Source organism: Chlorocebus sabaeus, chromosome 26 (assembly GCF_047675955.1).
Source record: "Chlorocebus sabaeus isolate Y175 chromosome 26, mChlSab1.0.hap1, whole genome shotgun sequence".
In the NCBI taxonomy this organism is placed as follows: Eukaryota; Metazoa; Chordata; class Mammalia; order Primates; family Cercopithecidae; genus Chlorocebus; species Chlorocebus sabaeus.
Window position 1 is genome coordinate 27,096,357 of NC_132929.1, and position 19,919 is coordinate 27,116,275.

Genomic DNA, 19,919 nt, shown 5'->3' on the forward strand with positions numbered 1-19,919 from the left:
GAAGGCAGGTGCCTAGATGGTAGCTACAAGTATTCCAGTCACTAGAAAAAGATAGTGCTGATTATATAATAACCTGACTTCTGATTTATACCCAACTCCCATGTGATTTTAATTTGTCTCCTACGTCATCAAGTAACTGATCATCCTTAAATTTACTATGACTATTCAGTTTCTGGACTTAATAAATGTCTACACTATGGTGATTCAATCCAAAAGCTACCCCATCATTCCTATGTGAGACATATGCAAGAGTGAATAAAATAGATGACACAATTATCTTATAGCTTGCATTCCTCACACTCCTTACCTTTGCAACAAAATAATCCCACATACTAAGTTCAGGAGGAATAAATTTTTCTTTGTAAGATGGTCTTTCTGCAGGTACCGGTGGTGGGGTAGCATCTTTTACAGGCCTTCCAGGGACAAGCATTCGCATGTTAAATCTCCTACGGTGTTTATCTATGTCTTCAGAAAGGACAGGAGGTGCTAAATGAAAATAGAAGGAAAAAAAATCTAGCATTCATTTTCCATTGTTAATTGATAGAGCTAAGCTTTCTTTTTATCCTACTCTTGCCATGTTTTGGTCTAGACTAAATTACTTATTCCTGTGCTTCTAAACTTTTCTAGTTACTGAATCAGCTTTCCAGCAGTCAAGGCAGAGATGCAGATGGAGATAAAGCATTAAAGGATATCTTGCCATGTGCTCCATAAAATAAGGATTAAAGTAATTCTATATAAAATACACTAAATAAGTGGTATATTCAATAAATATTAAAGTGAGTGATTGACTGATTACCCCTGGCTATGAGGTTCAAGAAAGATTCACTGAATATGTAGAATTTAATAGTGTGCCTTAAAAGAAGGGCGGAAGTTCAATGGGAAAATGGAAAAGGGCAACATAAACAAATAATCAAAGAAAGTTTGGGTGAATGAGGAGTCAATTATTTTTGGTAGACAGGAGTTATGGAGGGAAGTAATATCGACAACAAAGTCTAGAGTTAGGTTAGGACAAGTCTGTGGCTATGAAGCTGGGAACTTGTGTTTTGGGCAATTCTCACTAACACTTCTTAAGCTTTAGTCACACAATGAAGTATGGCTTGTCTGATCAATTAGAGAGGAAGATGGAAGATGACATAAGAATGCCCTGCACTAATACGGTGGGAGGTAAAAAGTAGAAGGGTTGTATATCAGTGATACACAAAAGAAATAGCAAAAGGATTCAGGAATTGGATATGAGAGGGCGAGAAAGTAGAAGTCAACCTGCTCCTCTCTCCTAAACCTCCCCATCACAGAAAATAACTTTATCTCAACTCTTCTTTCTTCCCTACCCCACACACAATTCATCAACAAATCATTGGCTCTAACCTCAAACTATATCCAGAATATGATCACTTTTCACTCTGACCATAACTAACACCCTCGGATAAACCACTATTATTTCTTTTTGAGGCAAAATTTACATAACATAATATTAACAATTTTAACGTGTACAATTCAGTGACATTTAGTACATTTAACATGTCATGCAACCACCACCTCTAGTTCCAAAGCATTCTTCTCACCCCAAAAGGAAACCCTATATCCAATAAGCAATCACTCCTTATTTCTCCCTCCCACTAGCCCATGGCAACCACAATCTACTTTCTGTCTCTATGGATTTACCTATTCTGGATATTTCATATAAATGGAACCAGACAATATGAGACTTTTTGTGTCTGGCTTCTTTGGCTTAGCCTATTTTTGAAGTTCATACAGATTATAGTATGCGTTAGTACTTCATTCCTTTTATAGCTGAGTAACACTCCACTGCACGTATATACTATACATACTTTGTTGATCCTTTCATCCTTGATGGTAACCCACAATTATCTTTTAAGTGGACTAGCCTCCCTATTACCAGGCTCCCTACTCTTATTTATGTTACCCAGTCTATTCTCCACAAAGCAGCTAGAGCAGTTCTTTTGAAAAGCTGAATCAGATTATGTCACTCCTTTCTTTCTTTAGAACAACTAACACTTTTACCATGATCCTAAAGGACCTTATTCCTGCTACTTTTCTGTTCTCATCTCCTACAACACTCCCCCACTTCACGAGAGCCATGATGGTCCCTGGGTAGTTCTTGGAAAAGGCCAAACTCAATTCTACCTCTAAACTCAATTCATCTGCCTGGAGTGCTCTGGTCTCAGATATCCACATGGTGTGACTCCTAACTTCCTTACAGTTCTGCTCAAATACTATCTCATCAGAAACATGTCTTCCAACCCCCTTAACTAAACGGGTCCATTCCCATTCCCTCATCACTCTCTTTCCACTTACTCCATTTTTATCACAGTTCTTATCAGACCTGAAATATCATTTGTTAATTGACTGATAGGTGTTAAGTGAATAAATTAATGCAAATATAACTATGTCCTGGCAGGTTTTAAGCATGGATGATTTGATGGATAAATTACCACGAACAAAAAATCAGAAAACTCAGGCAGAGAAATAAACAATTTTGAGGAGACACTTTTAAGTTTAAAGTGGACTACAACCAAGCAGCAAGAAAGAGATTCAGAGGAATGGAAGCAGTGGGAGTTGATAAGATCATCTCCCTTACAATGACTTACACAGGAACCTATTTATTTAACTCAATCACAGACAATGAAGACAGAGGTTAGTGTCATTTAAACTTGTGTGTCACTGATTCCTCATCTGTAATATGTCCATTTCTAAGGATGAATTAAGATGATTTCTATATATGAGCATCAAGATAGAAATCTTTCCTGTGGCATCAGTCTATACCTCACCATATCCTACCATCTTCAAAAGTGGGATGAAAAATATATTCTGGTCCATGAGGGAAGAAAAAACACACAAGGAAAATGGAATAATACTATCACATTGAAGACTAAGGGAACATATTTTAGAGAATAAAAATAAAATAGAATTTTGAAACCATGTGTATGATCGGAATGGCTATCTTGCACATGACCATACATTTAATCTGAAGCCAAATGCTGGTATGCGCTAAAGATTTTGAACACTTATTTAAATTTTCTTTCTGTAATTAAGAACTATCCTTTTGTTTTTGTTTTCATTTTATTTTCTTAGGAACTATCCTTTTTGTATGACTTTGTTCCTTAACATTGTTTCTGTATTTACCTTTTTACCTTTCCTCTATTTTTAATCTTCTTCAAACATGTCCTGCTTTATCAACCACAAAAACGTTATTTCTATAAAAATAAAAGTAACAAACTATATTTTTATTATATCATGGGTTTAATTATTTGCTGTCATAACAAGAGTGGTTATGCTTTAGGCATCGCTTATTTTCAAAGTGAAATTTCTTAAAACATTAAAAAATTTTAACATTCAAAATTATTAACATTTACATACATTACTGGTATCAAACTTATCTTACCTGAAATATTTTCTGATTGTCTTCGAGGTTTCACAACAAGTTTTACACCGCCTCCAAAAACAGCAGCCCACATTCGATTATTTAATGGGTGGGCTGCAAGCCGAAATAATTCATTGGAGGAATTTGTAGCAAGAGCATGTATCAATAAACTTAAGTAAACAGCAACAACAGCTTCACATAACAAAATGTTCAGTTTTGGCTGGTCTTCATCTTGAGCTGAACTCAAGAGATTAATAAGTGAGCTCACACCTGTAAGGGAATATAAAATCATAAGATGTATGTCAGGATGAAGAATCAGAAGGAAAAAACATCCAAATTTGCAACTTATCCAAAATTATGCATTTATATTTTACAAAATATTTCCATAATTTGAGCAATAAAATAATGATAGGAATGGATTATAGCCTATAAAATAAAATCATCCATTTGTCTACAATGATATCATAAATGAGTAGAGGACCAAAGGTGAGAAGGGGAAGCTCTTTCTTACAGTAGAATTTCAACTAATACATAAAATGAGTGATGGTGGTAGAAAATCACCGTCTAGTAACCCCACAATAATATGATTCAGGCAAACATCATCACTAGATGCTAAAATTAGCAAGTGAAAGTATAATATTTTACACAGTCTCAAACTCTTCACAAGATACTGATTAATTACAAAGGAAAAAAAAGTAACTTTACAATGGAGAAACTTGGCAGAAACCACCTTACCAAGTGATCAAAGTTAATAGGAGTTGGGGCCAAATGACATCATATGCCTCTTGATACCTCCTACTGAGAAAGGCACATCTTTTTTGTGGTATCCCTGCCAAAAAATACGTAACTTGAATCCAACATTAAGAAAAAAATCATGGCTGGGCACGGTGGCTCACACCTGTAATCCCAGCACTTTGGGAGGCCAAGGCAGGTGTATCACCTGAGGTCAGGAGTTCGAGACCAGCCTGACCAATACGGTGAAACCCCATCTTTACTAAAAATACAAATTAATTAGCTGGGCGTGATGGCGGGCGCCTGTAGTCCCAGCTACTCAGGAGGCTGACACAGGAGAATTGTTTGAACCCAGGAGGCCAGAGGTTGCAGTGAGCTGAGATTGCACCACTGCACTCCAGCCTGGGAGACAGAGCAAGACTCTGTCTCAAAAAAAAAAACAAAACAGAAAGAAAGAAAGGAAGGGAAAGAGGAAGGGAAAGGAGAGGGGGAAGGAGAGGGGGAAGGAGAGGGGGAAGGAAAGGGGGAAGGGAAGGGGAGAGAAGGGGAGGGGAGGGGAGGGAAGGGAAGGGGAGGCGGGGAAGGGAAGGGGAGGGGAGGGGAGGGAAGGGGAAAGGGGGAAGGGGAAGGGGAAGGGGGAAGGGGAAAGGGAAAGGGGAAGGGGAAAGGGGAAGGGGAAAGGGAAAGGGAAAGGGAAAAGGGAAGGGAAAGGGGAAGGGAAAGGAAAAGAGAAAACATCAGAAATGCCCAAATTGAGAGAGACTTTAAAAAAATAACCTGCTGGTACTCTTCAAAAGTGTCAAAGTTGTGAAAGAGAAAGAAGGCAGACTTTACTCCATATCAGAGGAGACTAATGAGACATGACAACTAAATGTTACATATGGGCCCCAAAAAGCACATTAGTGGGACAACTGGCAAAATTCAAAAAAGGTCTGTAGATTACAGAACATAAATGCTAAATTTGGTAATTATGTGAGAATGTCTATTTATAGGAAACACACATTGAAATGTTTAGATGGAAAAGGATACCAGGTCTGTAACTTACTCTCAATTTTTTTTAAAAAAAATACACTTGGATACACAAACATAGCAAGTGAGTGAGAGAGAAGAAATGAATGATAAAGCAAGCATGGTAAAATATTAACATTTGAGGAATCTGGGTGAAATTTAGTATTATGTTTGCAATTTTTTGCAAGTCTGAAATTATTTTGAAATAAGAGGTTAAAATGAAAACAATGTGTTTCTATAAGGCAATGGTTAAAGTAATCTGAAATATACACTTAAGGTACTGAAGAGAGTGGAGAAGTTTTGAAATAACTGAGGTAGAGAATGAGAAAGAGAGCCAACCAGAAAAAAAAGACTGTCAGACTGCATGATATATGTACCGTAGAACAGTCACTCCTACCCCAATACATACATTTACATGCCCAAGAACAACTATATTTTCTCTGGTATGTCTGTGATTTTCTAAGACTCTAATTCAAAATTTCTAAGAAAGATAATGTGCCCCATCCTTATGAAGGATGTTAAGACATTGCTTTTTTACGTTGCTTAACATAGCTGGTTTTATGAAGCCTTAACTTCCTGAGTCTTCAGACAATACTGCAGTACTTCATAGTTCCTAATCCATAGCAGAAAAATATCATCAAAAAACAAAGAAAGCAAGAAACCACTCACTAAATCCCGCAACAAGCAGGAAACTGGTCAATAGACTTTTAAGAAGAAATTGCCAAATAGAAGTTTTTTTTTTTTTTTTAATCACTTAAATTCTCACCAGGCCACTGAGCAGGAGATGAATTTGGTGTTGCATGTTCTTCAATGCTTTCTGTCCTTAGTCTTCTACGATCACTTAAAAGAAGTCCTTGATAAGCCATTCCTGTAAACTGATTTCCTTCTGTTTGACTGCTAAAACAAATAGGTTTAGTTATTTATCATTGTAAGAGAGGTAATAAAAAACTGCACTTTATGCACATCATCTATTTTAGATGGCTACTTTAAGAAACAAAAATTCTTAAAATGCATTCACTGTTCTAAAAAAATTTTATTTTAGAAAATTATTGAAATTAGTTACAAATGCTTAATTTTTTTTTTAAACAAAATAACAAATTTTACTATGTTGGGCAGATGACATTTATTCCTTTAGAATTTTCTCCAGATGCCACTTTAATACTTTAAAATCTTTTCTATTTGCAGTAATTTTTATTCTGTGTTTTTACAAAGTCTGAGGTAAGGAGACTACTGTTGGTACTAGGATATAGTAGGCAGAAAGTTTCAGGGTACTAGTGGGTTGCATTTCTTTTCTCAAAAGTTGTGCAAGCTTAACTCTAAATTAAAATATGAACTAAAACCTGGAGAATCATATTTTAGAAATACCTAAACCTGAAACTAAATGTCCCTAAATATTGTTTAATAATATTTACTTCCCTCTCTATAATTGCTATCTTTGTGAAGCTGGGGAAAATATAAAAGCAGAAAGTCAAGCTAAGTCTAGTAAATCATAGCTGACCAACCGGAAAATACATATTTAAAAACAATGTATTTGCATTATCATTTGGTGCCATTTTAATGGTGACTGACATCAAACAAGTTATCTTTGATCATTTAGATGACAACAGTCAACTAAATCAACTTCTTTCCTTATTTACATTTCTAATCTTTCGAGTTATTTAGACACAGCCTTAATTAGGTTACAATCAGAGTACCGGCCATTTTGATAGATAATTCTTTACTTGATACCAAATGCTCCCACAAAAGGCTGCTACCATTACAAGAAAGAAAGCTAGACATACATTTAATATCAATTTAATGTGAATCTACTATTATAAACTTTTCATTTATTAACATAATTCATTTAAATCTAGGTTATCTTTCCAAGTGATTCAATTTCTTGCTACTTATATTGCTCTAGTCATTAAAATGCAAAGTACATACTAATGAAGGCAATTTTACATTAGGAAAAATTCAGTCCCTTTCTTTTAATTGATATCACTTCCAAAGACTTTTACATCATATGTAAATGGGTAGGTAAAAGTAATTTAAATAATTCCATTTTAGGAATGTACTTTTTCAGTTTTCAAAAGTATTTTTATTTCAATGGATAATTAGCTAAATAAATAGCTGCTAATCCAATACAAAAAGAAATTGTTTCTAAGGAAAAACAATTGGAAAATTTCATATTATAAGTTATTATGGACAGTAAACTCTTCTTTCTTCAAAACAAAAAAGATGGTAATGATGGTAATTTACATTTACTGTTTGTTACTTTATTTCTCTGTGACTACTAGGTGATAACTAAACAAGTAATTATTTTATTTCTGATTCTCTCTCATCTATTAAAATATCATGGCAGTCATATTTAGGGATTTTTCAGTCCCTAGGAAATAGAAACTTAATATAACTCTGGAACAGTTTAATTGTTTTTGCTGTATTAATACTATTTTGGGTGATTTTTTTTTTACCTGTAGCTATGACTGTCACATAATGCTTGGTAAATTGATGCAGAAAGTGATGCTGCTAGTGAATGAAGTGTGTGCACCTAAAACCAAAACAGCCACAATTACATTTTGTACTAACATTTCTACACAACAGTAATATTTCAAAAATTAGAAAACATCCAGGAAACCTAGCAACATCATAAATAAGACTGAATCCTAGATGAGACTACTAACTCTGCTTTAAATCTCCTAAAGTAACTCTCACCCACCTTTATACACATGCCACAACAAAGCTGATTGTTTCAGACACATTTTAATCAAACATTTACTTACTGTGAGCCTGCTGTTTACCAGGCCCTGAGCAAAGTGCTAATGTTTGTATTACAGGGATTTGTCCTAGCCTAACAACTAGCTTACTAGCTTAAATAGTAATATTCCAAAAAAAGCAGAAGCAAAATAAGAATAGAATTTTCAGAGCTTTTATTTAAGCTTGCCTCATGAAATTCACCTTGTTGAAAATAAAGACTTGATCTTATCAATAAAAATGAATTAAATCTTTTTAGTAAATGTATCAATCACTGTGTGAAACAGCTAATTTTCCAGAAAGTAAGTAATTTACTTGGTACTCATGAATTGATGACAGTCTTAGAATTTTACATTTAGAAAGTTTTAAATTTCTCCATATAATTAAAAAAAAAAAACACCCTGAAATGCTATACTGAATCAATATTTTCAGACTCACAAAATCTTTAAATTTGAAGGGACCTTAGAAACAGTTTCATATGTTATACAGATTACTCTTTGAAAGCCTTACCCAAATTTCTAGGAACCAGAAATGTTTACTTCAAATTCATATGCTTTTTATGCCTTTTCTGCATGTCCCTATTCACATAACAAATGCTTTAAATAATCTCTGCTAAAATACTAATATAGGTTAATTCATACTATGGATGAGAAGTCCCTAATTGGTTATAACCAGGCCTTTAGAAGAATGTACCGCCAGAGATTAAATGTGCTTGTCCAACAAAACAAATACAAAATAAGAAAACGAGGGATCTGAATTGTGCGTCAGCCACTAGAACTCGAAAAAGCATAGCACAAATACACTTAGGCTGGGACAGTGGAAGTCTGATCAGCTCCCCAGATCCTGCCAAGCTCCCTAGTGTTTCTTGGACTGTATCAGTTTTTAAGATCTTGGCATAGGGTATCAATATAGTTTGCGATAGTAACTGCCGAAACTCTGATTGCCTCTAACTATTGCCTCCAATAAACACAACCACCAAGGAAACAGTAATAAGGACACTCTCTCTGGGACCATTTGTGACCAATCACAGTTCCCTCCCAGATACTCCCCAACTTATATTTTCATAATATCTTGGCGTGTAAACAAATAATCATAAATATTTCCAACTTAATGGTTCATTTAGGGGGAATGGAGGATCTAGAGGGATATTAAGTGGCAAGAATACTGTCAAGAAAATTAGTTTTATTGCCAAAAGTATTTGTCTGTCTTAAAGGAAGACAATAATATTTCCAGAAGTAAGAACACTTGCTTTTAAATTACATTCATTGGACAAATAGTCTTGAACTGATCAGGAGTGAGAAAGGTAGCACATAAGAGCACATTAAAATATTTCCTCTAAGTTCAAATTAAAAGACAGGTATAACATATTTACCTTCTCAGTGTGTATAATATCAAATGATCATAAACTTTACATTACCTTCACATCTTCAATACTGGGATGAGGTGGTGTTTTCATCTGAACAATAGTATAAAGTATATCATGGATGTGATTATTTAAGTACAATACAGGATTAGCTATGACTGTTTTTGTTGACGCAATACTTGCTGAAAGCAGAGGTAGGGTGGTAGGCAGTGGTAGTGGAGACTGGAGCTGCTTTACTGTAGTTTCCTGTGGGTGATAGTGAATTATTTTTTTCAAAGTAGTTAAAAAAATTTCATCAGTTATCTGATAGAAATACTGGTGATAAACATTGTGTAAAGGGAGTATGTTCGATCGCTAATTTTACACAAATTTATTGAGTACCCAGTATGTACCAGGTACTATGCTAGATGTAGATGGTATATAAAGAGAAATATGAGACAAGAATACTCTCAAGCTTTTAAGCCTACTCCTTGTTATCAAAACTTCAGTCTAAGACCACATAGAGTATAAATATCTGCCTCCTATAAAGAAAGGAGCTGAACATATTTAGATTAACTAGTAAAAAGTAGTAAAAGAGCTTTATAGCTATAACTGCAAGAGCTACTGAAATTATTGAAATAACCAAGACTGGAAAAAAAGTGATATTCACACCTGTTGTGATTCTTGTAGCAAAAATTTGAGTTCCATCCTTACTGAAGCCAGACCACCACCTTGGGCTCCATGAAGGCTACAGTAGCTGAGAAACACTCTCAGGAGATCTTGGTTTTTCTGCAACCACAACTTTCGTCTTTCCGCATGCTCTCGTTTGGCCTGCAATCTTCTTCTTTCTATTTGATGGCGCTCATAGGAACCAATATCTGGTTTGTCTATCATTTCTTCCGGATCCAGTAGATCACTCTCTACTTTGGAATATGTCTTACTGGAATATTCTTTAATAACTGATTCATGATTACATATCTCATGTAAGGCAGCAATCTCCTTTTCAAGCCAGTTATAGAGTTGAAATCTGAGTTTCCCTCCATCTACTTCATAACCTGTAGCCAATGTTCTTAATTCAGTCATAAGGATCTTCAAACAAGCTCTGAATTTTAGTTGCTCAGCAATCACATCAACTTCAGTATCACCTTCAGGACCATCCTCTTCCTGAGGTGTTAATAACATGGTAGGGTCTGAGGCCTTCTGATCTGATTGTTTATCTTTTTCCCTGGCATCTGTACTTTTCATCACTAAACCAACAGCATCTTCTTCCTCTTCATCTAAGGCACTGTCGTGATCTTCACCCCAATCAAGATTAAGAGGTTCCTCATCAACTTTTACTACTGGCTGACTCCAGTCATACTGTGATGAAGTTACATTTGACCAATCAATACCAGAACTTCCACTGCCATCACTCAGAGCTTTTGATTGTGAAGGTACTTCATCCATCTTGTGAGAAATGAAGTCAGGCTGATCTTTTTTTGCAGATAAGGCAGATGTTTTGGTTACTTTTGGAATTTTGGAGAGTACCTCCAAGGCTAAAACAGGGCATCCAACTTTAAAATGAGCATTTGCAGTGGTAAAGAATAATTTTCTTTCTATGAGGTTAATTTTATCAACAAAGTTCTTCTCAGTTTTGAGACCTAAGGTTGCCAAAGTTCCTTCAGGGGAGGCAAGATTTCTTCGAATGAGCAAAGGATGAGTTCGAAGGTAGTTATAAAAACTAAATGCCACCGGGTTACAAGACTTGATGATAACTATGGAAATCAAAGAGATAAAATCACAAAGCATTATGTTAATATGTATTTACATTACAAAACAATAAAATACGTCAGCATTTCTTCAAAAAAAAACATGTAAATATTAACCTACGATAGGTTAAACTATGGCACATACAATCATTAAAACTGTACAGCTGAAATAAAAAGAATTTCCCAATATGCTATGGAGTGATTCCCATCACTATAGAGGGATGTCCAGGATACATTAAGAAAAAGAAGATGCAGAAAGTACATGTAGTAACCACCTTTTATCTATATAAGACAGTGAAGAGGAAATACAAATACACACCCATGCATATTGGCTTATCTTTTTTAAATGGAAGACAAACACAAAAAAATTTTAATTGATTCCTTAAAAGGGGAGAGCAAAACAGAGAAAAAAAGCTAGATTCCTCTGAAAACACACTGGTTTTATATATTTTATTTCAACCCCATGTCAACATTTTACATAATTTTAAAATAAAATCAAATCTAAACCACAATTCACAAAAGGCAAAATTAAACAAATCAATCTATCGAGTTGGTAGCGGAATCACACAGAGATGAAATCTAAAAAGTGACTTAAAAACAAGTAATTTGACTGTACATCCTTAGCAGAATGTACCATAAAACCAAAAAATCTGCAAAAAAGCTTAAAGTATGCTCAGAATCATATTATAAAAATATCTGTATTATTATTCTGAAACTTATATGCACACAGATAGCAAATAACTACATTCATGCCATGAGAATTCAAGCATTTCATTATAAGACACAAACTTGACATCTAAGAAGAAAGAACCCTATAATCTATGTGTGCATGAGAAATATCAGGGTAAACTCCTAAATTCTTAAGGAAAAAAAATTTCCTAATTCCATTCATTGCAATAGTCTAGAAATTATGACAAGATTAGTACCAATGAGGATCCCAGTGCCAAACTATAGTTTCTAAATATTATTCCCCACTAAAAGGAAGCAGAATGCTTTGGAGGAATGGTCATTTCCAGGTCTGGGGCAGGAAATGTACAAGATGAGCCTGAAACATTCTGTAATACCAGAAATCAAGAAAACTATCAAGAAATAATGCCAGAAGAATTCAGAAACCTGAAGAAGCTCCATTTGTGAAAGACAGAACAATCTGAGCATCCATAAAAACAAACCAAGAGAATGATGTCAGCAAGATGGCTGACTAGACACACCTGGCATTCATCCTCCGAAAAGAAAGGACCAAGGCAATGAATAAACAGCTAAGATTTGACTGGAATGTCAAAGGGAAAGCACTACAGTGCAGCAGGGGAGTGGAGATGCACCTGTGGTGACTGCAAGCCTAGGACAGCAATGTGGATGTACCCAGCCTCTGCAGCCCTATCTCCCCTACCCAGACTGAATCTGCCCACAGTCAGGAAAAACTTCTCATTGCAGAGGGGAAAAGGTAAACAGAAGATCCCCACCAGCCCTCATGGCCACCACAAACATCTACAGTCCTTACAATAGAAGAATCCCACAGTACTTGCAAACCCTGTGTCCAGTTTGGAGAGATATCAGAAATTCATGCAACTGCACTGCCCCAGATTAGGAGCATAAGGTGTGTGCCCTCCACCTACCGCCAGTGAGCCAAGCTGCTGCGGCAAAGTACTATCTTGAGACCAGTCACCTCTGGCATGCGCACTGCTCTGGGGGCCAGGAGTCATTTACTTCTCCAACACTGGGGCCCCATCTTCATTCCAAGCCCACATGGGTAGCTGAATGCTACAATCCCAGCTATGCAGAGCCTAGGTCCATGATTGGCTATGACTTTGGTCCTGCATGGCAGGGAAATCAACCCCTACCATCACGCTTTTAGTCAGAGAAACAATCTGGCAGTCTTGCCCAGGGTGAACCTGCCCTTGAGCCAGCCAAACCACTACATACATACCCTCCCCCAAATGAGAGACGTCCCCAAGCCTATGAGCAGCTGATATGCCCCGGGCCAGCAAAGAAGTTACATGCCCACACTCAGGACCTCAGAAACAGCCTGCAGCACCCCTGCTCCCTGAACTCAGAGTTCTGACCTGCCAAAGGCCCTGTGCCTGCAATCAAAGCCTGAGAAATAGTCCTTCAGGCTGCCCCTGGCAGCACACCACCAGGCCAGCCAAGCAGCCAAGAGCCCATTACCACGGCCCTGTGGGCTATCCCTGGTGGATACATCCCAGCCTGGTCAAACAGCCCTGCAGGCTTCCCCCAGTGTGCACACCCCTTAGCCTGTTGAACAGCCTTGCACCAGCCTCAGACCGGAGAAACAGCGCCATAGGCCCCTAGCAGAAAGGCCCCCATGCCAGCTGAGCAGCCTTATGCCCACACCTCAGGCCTGAGGAGCAGCCTGACTGTCACCCCAGCCAACACAGTCCCAGAACAGCTGAGCAGCCCTGCACCTGCATCACAAGTATACAAATAACCCATGGGCAACACCCTGCAGAAACACCTCCAGGCCAGCTGAGCAGCCATGCAATCGTATCATGGGCCTGAGAAACAGCCTTGTCCCCACTCCCAGCAGACAAAACCCCAGGCCAGCTGAGTAGCCATAAGCCCACATATGTGGCCTGAGAAACAGACCTGCAGGCTGCTTCTGGCAGGCACACCTCCAGGCTGGCCAAGTGACCATGTACCCACACTCCTGGCCAGAGTAATAGACCTGTGGCCCCAATCCCAGCCAACCAGACCCTAAGCTGGCTGACCCATTGTGTGCACATATGCACCCCGACCTGACAAAACTGCCCAGCAAGCCCATCCTGGCAAAGCTACCTGACCATCACCGCAAACTCAGCCTAGGCAACTGAGAGGATTGCAAATGCCACTAATGTGGATTACAGCTGAAGAAGCTACGTGGAGACTACACTACTGTATCCATCTAACCAATGCGCTCCACCACACCAACACCTGACGACCTATTCATAATAACAAGTCTTTCCCTATAAACCCTACTCCATAAAATCAGATGAGGCAACTTTTTCCACCAGATGCATAGGATCAATGTAGAAACACACCAACCATGAGAAAGTAAGGAACTACGACACCAAAGAAAAAGAATGGAAAGGAAAATACTAATTCTCCAGTAATAGACTCCAGTTATAAGAAAACATATGAAATGCCAGAAAAATAATTATTAAGGAAATCATAGTCTTAAGGAAACTCATTCAGATACAAAAGAATACAGATATACAACTAAAAGAAATCAGGAAAAGAATTCATGATGTGAATTTGAAATTCACCAAAAAGAAAGGTATCATACAAAAGAACCAAACAGAAATACTAGAGGTAAAAAATTCAATGAATGAAATAAAAAATATAATCAAGAGCTTCAACAACAGACTAGACCAAGCAGAAAAAGAATTTCTGAACTTGAAGATAAGTCTTTTGAAATAACTCAGGCAGACCAAAAAAACAAAAGAAGAAGAAGAAGAAGAAGAAGGAGGAAGAAGGAGGATGAGGAGGAACAGGAAAAAAAAAAATGAAGAATGCCTAAAGGATTTATGGGACACCATTAAGTAAACAAATATTCATATTATGGGCATTCCAGAAGAAGAAAAAGGAAAAGGTGAGAAAAACATATTAAATAAAGTAACAGCCCAAAATTCCCAAGTCCTGGGAAAGAGATAGGCATCTAGGTCCAGGGTGCTCAAATAATCCCAGATAGATTCAACCTAAAAAGATGCTCTCCAAGGCACATGGTCAAGTTGTCAAAAGTCAAAGATAAGGATCTCCTCATTTTTATTGCCAAAAGGCAATCAGTGACCAATGACCAGTATTTCATTTCTTATGATTTGTTTCAGGAAACAACCAAAGGAAATGGAGAAGGCAGACACAACATGTGTGCACATTCAGGTGCATGTGTGTACAACATATATATGTCAAATGCAACAAGAACCACACTGCTGTGCATCCTACTTTTTTCACTTAAAAATACAGCACATATTAACACATCTATCTACCTCAATTTTTAATGACACACTGATTCTATATGTGGATATATTAAAATGTATTTAACTATTCTACTGACAAAAACTTAAAATGTTCCATTCCTTTCAAATTATTGCAAACAATGCTGATAAATATCCTTAAGTGCTTGTAATATCTAAATTATTTAGGACAACAAGGAAAAAAGAAAATTTACCACAGAGGCATAAAGTTTTTGTATGCTTGTTAAATATATATGTAATTAGAATAGGATGGTAATCCTATCTAATCCTTTAGCCACACAAGAAATTTTAATAATAAATTCTCAAAGTTAAAAAAAGAAATCCACAAAATGTCCTACCTTGATGTTCATCATCCTCCTTTGGTGTTTGTTCCAGTAATGTGTCCAAGGCTCGGGTGTAATCTTTCATTACCCAATAGGCAAGACTACGCAGGAAAGGATCAGGATGTAATCTTTTGCAACTGAATCCTGAGCCATCCTTTTGGCAACCCAAAATCTTCTGATTTAGGATGGATATATAAGTGGATGAAGTCTCAAATTCAGATTCATACAAACGGGCAATAACCATGGCTAGCTGAATATCTTCCATTTTTTCAAGACATACCTGCAAATTTAAATTTTAATACTTATCTTATTTAATGATAATTAGAGAGACGAAATATCCCATCAATACCCTGAAATTATCTACCATTTATATTCTCATGGTGGGGGAAGAGACAGTGAAGGGTAATTAAATGATTGATAGGAAATTAAGGAATAGCAAAAAGAGTAACAGGTTGCAACTTAGTAGCTTCCAAACTAGACAGATCATTTATAAAATAAGCATGAAACAAAGTATATTAATACCATCTCAGACTTAGATCAATTTAAATAACATTCATTTTTAAAGTAAATACTACATACGACACTAGAATTTATATACCACTTCCTCTTAATTTCCAAATATATTTCTGCATAAACATAATTATTACTATCTGCCTCATATTTAAATAGTAAATAACTTATGAAATAAAGCCACATGTTCTATTCATAGTCTCTGGGAGCCTATATGCTAATGCAACTACCAGTTCTGAGCATTTGAGGTCATTCAGGCAATATGAGCATCTCTCAGTCAACACTTGTCTTTGCTTGAATATCTTCTAAGCTAAACTTCCAATTTTAAAATCTTAAGTATTGATAATCGGCGCCCAAGATGGCCGAATAGGAACAGCTCCAGCCCCCAGCTCCCAGCATGAGTAACACAGAAGACGGGTGATTTCTGCATTTTCAACTGAGGTACCGGGTTCATCTCACTGGGGCATGTGGGACAGTTGGCGCTGGTCTGCGGGTGCAGCCCGACCAGAGAGAGCTGAAGCAGGGCGAGGCATCACCTCACGTGGGAAGCGCAAGCAGGAAGGGAACTCCTTTTCCTAGCCAAAGGAAATTGAGACACACAACACCTGGAAAATCAGGTAACTCCCACCCTAATACTGCGCTTTACCAAGGGTCTTAGCAAACGGCACACCAGGAGATTATATCCCACACCTGGACCAGAGGGTCCCATGCCCACAGAGCCTCCCTCATTGCTAGCACAGCAGTCTGAGATCTAACTGCAAGGTGGCAGTGAGGCTAGGGGAGGGGCGCCCGCCATTGCTGAGGCTTAAGTAGGTAATCAAAGTCGCCAGGAAGCTTGAATTGGGTGGAGCCGACCATAGCTCAAGGAGGCTGGCCTGCCTCTGTAGATTCCTCCTCTGGGGACAGGGCATAGCTAAACAAAAAGCAGCAGAAACCTCCGCAGAGGTAAATGCCCCTGTCTGACAGCTTTGAAGACAGCAGTGGATCTCCCAGCACGGAGGCTGAGATCTGGAAACGACAGACAGCCTGCTCAAGTGGGTCCCTGACCCCCGAGTAGCCTAACTGGGAGACATCCCCCACTAGGTGCAGACCAACACCTCACACCTCACACGGTGGGGTACACCCCTGAGACGAAGTTTCCAGAACAAGAATCAGACAGCAACACTTGCTGTTCAGCAATATTCTATCTTCTGCAGCCTCCGCTGCTGATACCCAGGCAAACAGGGTCTGGAGTGAACCTCAAGCAAACTCCAACAGACCTACCGCTGAGGGTCCTGTTAGAAGGAAAACTAACAAACAGAAAGGACACCCAACCAAAACCCCATCAGTACATCACTATTATCAAAGACCAAAGGCAGATAAAACCACAAAGATGGGGGAAAAGCACTGCAGAAAAGCTGGAAATTCAAAAAATCACAACGCATCTCCCCCTCCAAAGGAACGCAGCTCATCGCCAGCAAGGGAACAAATATGGACGGAGAATGACTTTGACGAGTTGAGAGAAGAAGGGTTCAATTGATCAAACTTCTCATAGCTAAAGGAGGAACTACATAACCAGCGCAAAGAAACTGAAAATGTTGAAAAAAGAATGGATGAATGGATAACTAATCAATGCAGAGAAGACCTTAAAAGAACTGATAGAGATGAAAACCATAACACGAGAACTACGTGACAAATGCACAAGCTTCAGTAACCGACTCGATCAACTGGAAGAAAGAGTATCAGCAATTGAAGATCAAATGAATGAAATGAAGCGAGAAGAGAAGTGTAGAGAAAAAAAGAGTAAAAATAAATGAACAAAGCCTCCAAGAAATATGGGATTATGTGAAAAGACCAAATCTACATCTGATTGGTGTGCCTGAAAGTGATGGATAAAATGGAACCGAGGTGGAAAACACTCTGCAGGATATCATCCAGGAGAACTTCCCCAACCTAGTAAGGCAGGCCAACATTCAAATTCAGGAAATACAGAGAATGCCACAAAGATACTCCTCAAGAAGAGCAACTCCAAGACACATAATTGTCAGATTCACCAAAGTTGAAATGAAGGAAAAAATGTTAAGGGCAGCCAGAGAGAAAGGTCGGGTTACCCACAAAGGGAAGCCCATCAGACTAACAGCAGACTCTCAGCAGAAACTCTCCAAGCCAGAAGAGAGTGGGGGCCAATATTCAACATTCTTAAAGAAAAGAATTTTAAACCCAGAAGTTCATATCCAGTCAAACTAAGTTTCATAACTGAAGGAGAAATAAAATCCTTTACAGACAAGCAAATGCTTAGAGATTTTGTCACCACCAGTCCTGCCCTACAAGAGATCCTTGAAGGAAACACTAAACATGGAAAGGAACAACAGGTACCCTCCATTGCAAAAACATGTCAAAATGTAAAGTCCATCGATGCTAGGAAGAAACTGCATCAACTAGCGACCAAAATAACCAGCTAATATCATAATCACAGGATCAAGTTCATACATAACAATATTAACCTTAAATGTAAATGGACTAAATAGTCCAAATAAAAGACACAGATGGGCAAACTGGATAAAGAGTCAAGACCTATCAGTATGCTGTATTCAGGAGACCGATCTCACATGCAGACACACATGCAAGCTCAAAATAAAGGGATGGAGGAAGATCTACCAAGCAAATGGAAAACAAAAAAAAGCAGGGGTGGTAATCCTAGTCTCTGATAAAACAGACTTTAAACCATCAAAGATCAAAGGAGACAAAGAAGGCCATTACATAATGGTAAAGGGATCAATTCATCAGGAAGAGCTAACTATCCTAAATATATATGCACCCAATACAGGAGCACCCAGATTCATAAAGCAAGTCCTTAGAGACTTACAAAGAGATTTAGACTCCCATACAACAATAATGGGAGACTTTAACACCCCACTGTCAACATTAGACAGATCAACGAGACAGAAAGTTAACAAGGATATCCAGGAACTGAACTTAACTATGCAGCAAGCAGACCTAATAGACATCTACAGAACTCTCCACCCCAAATCAACAGAATATACATTCTTCTCAGCACCACATCACACTTATTCCAAAACTGACCACATAGTTGGAAGTAAAGCACTCCTCAGCAAATGTAAAAGAACAGAAATTATAACAAACTGTCTCTCAGACCACAGTGCAATCAAACTAGAACTCAGGACTAAGAAACTCAATCAAAACCGCTCAACTACATGGAAACTGAACAACCTGCTCCTGAATGACTACTGGGTACATAACGAAATGAAGGCAGAAGTAAAGATGTTCTTTGAAACCAATGAGAACAAAGATACAACATACCAGAATCTCTGGGACACATTTAAAGCAGTGTGTAGAGTGAAATTTATAGCACTAAATGCCCACAAGAGAAAGCAGGAAAGAACTAAAATTGACACCCTAGCATCACAATTAAAAGAATTAGAGAAGCAAGAGCAAACACATTCAAAAGCTAGCAGAAGGCAAGAAATAACTAAGATCAGAGCAGAACTGAAGGAGATAGAGACACAAAAAACCCTCCAAAAATATCAATGAATCCAGGAGCTGGTTTTTTGAAAAGATCAACAAAATTGATAGACCGCTAGCAAGACTAATACAGAAGAAAAGAGAGAAGAATCAAATAGATGCAATAAAAAATGATAAAGGGTATATCACCACCGACCCCACAGAAATACAAACTACCATCAGAGAATACTATAAACACCCCTATGCAAATAAACTAGAAAACCTAGAAGAAATTGATAATTTCCTGGACATTTACACTCTCCCAAGACTAAACCAGGAAGAAGTTGAATCCCTGAACAGACCAATAGCAGGCTCTGAAATTGAGGCAATTAATTAATAGCCTACCAATGAAAAAAAGTCCAGGATCAGACGGATTCACAGCCGAACTCTACCAGAGTTACAAGGAGGAGCTGGTACCATTCCTTCTGAAACTATTTCAATCAACAGAAAAAGAGGGAATCCTCCCTATCTCATTTTATGAGGCCAACATCATTCTGATACCAAAGCCTGACAGAGATACAACAAAAAAAGAGAATTTTAGACCAATATCCCTGATGAACATCGATGCTAAAATTCTCAATAAAACACTGGCAAACCGAATCCAGTAGCACATCAAAAAGCTTATCCACCATAATCAAGTGGGCTTCATCCCTGGGATGCAAGGCTGGTTCAACATAT

General features: G+C 37.8%; 1 protein-coding gene across 5 annotated transcripts in view; it reads right to left on the reverse strand.

Moving 5' to 3' along the window:
- The window catches only part of DMXL2 (Dmx like 2), a 179,775-nt gene that overhangs the window by 22,930 nt on the left and 136,926 nt on the right, over positions 1-19,919 (reverse strand). For 3 of the 5 annotated variants that reach the window (XM_008016605.3, XM_008016603.3, XM_073012175.1), the window contains exons 23-29: positions 15,246-15,510; positions 9,867-10,948; positions 9,270-9,461; positions 7,573-7,649; positions 5,889-6,019; positions 3,404-3,652; positions 308-486 (exon numbers count right to left, since the gene is read on the reverse strand). In XM_008016605.3, coding sequence (XP_008014796.2) covers positions 308-486; positions 3,404-3,652; positions 5,889-6,019; positions 7,573-7,649; positions 9,270-9,461; positions 9,867-10,948; positions 15,246-15,510 — 2,175 coding nt within the window. The remainder of the gene's footprint in view (positions 1-307; positions 487-3,403; positions 3,653-5,888; positions 6,020-7,572; positions 7,650-9,269; positions 9,462-9,866; positions 10,949-15,245; positions 15,511-19,919) is intronic. The other 2 variants (XM_008016606.3, XM_008016604.3) reach the window with 1 other exon arrangement.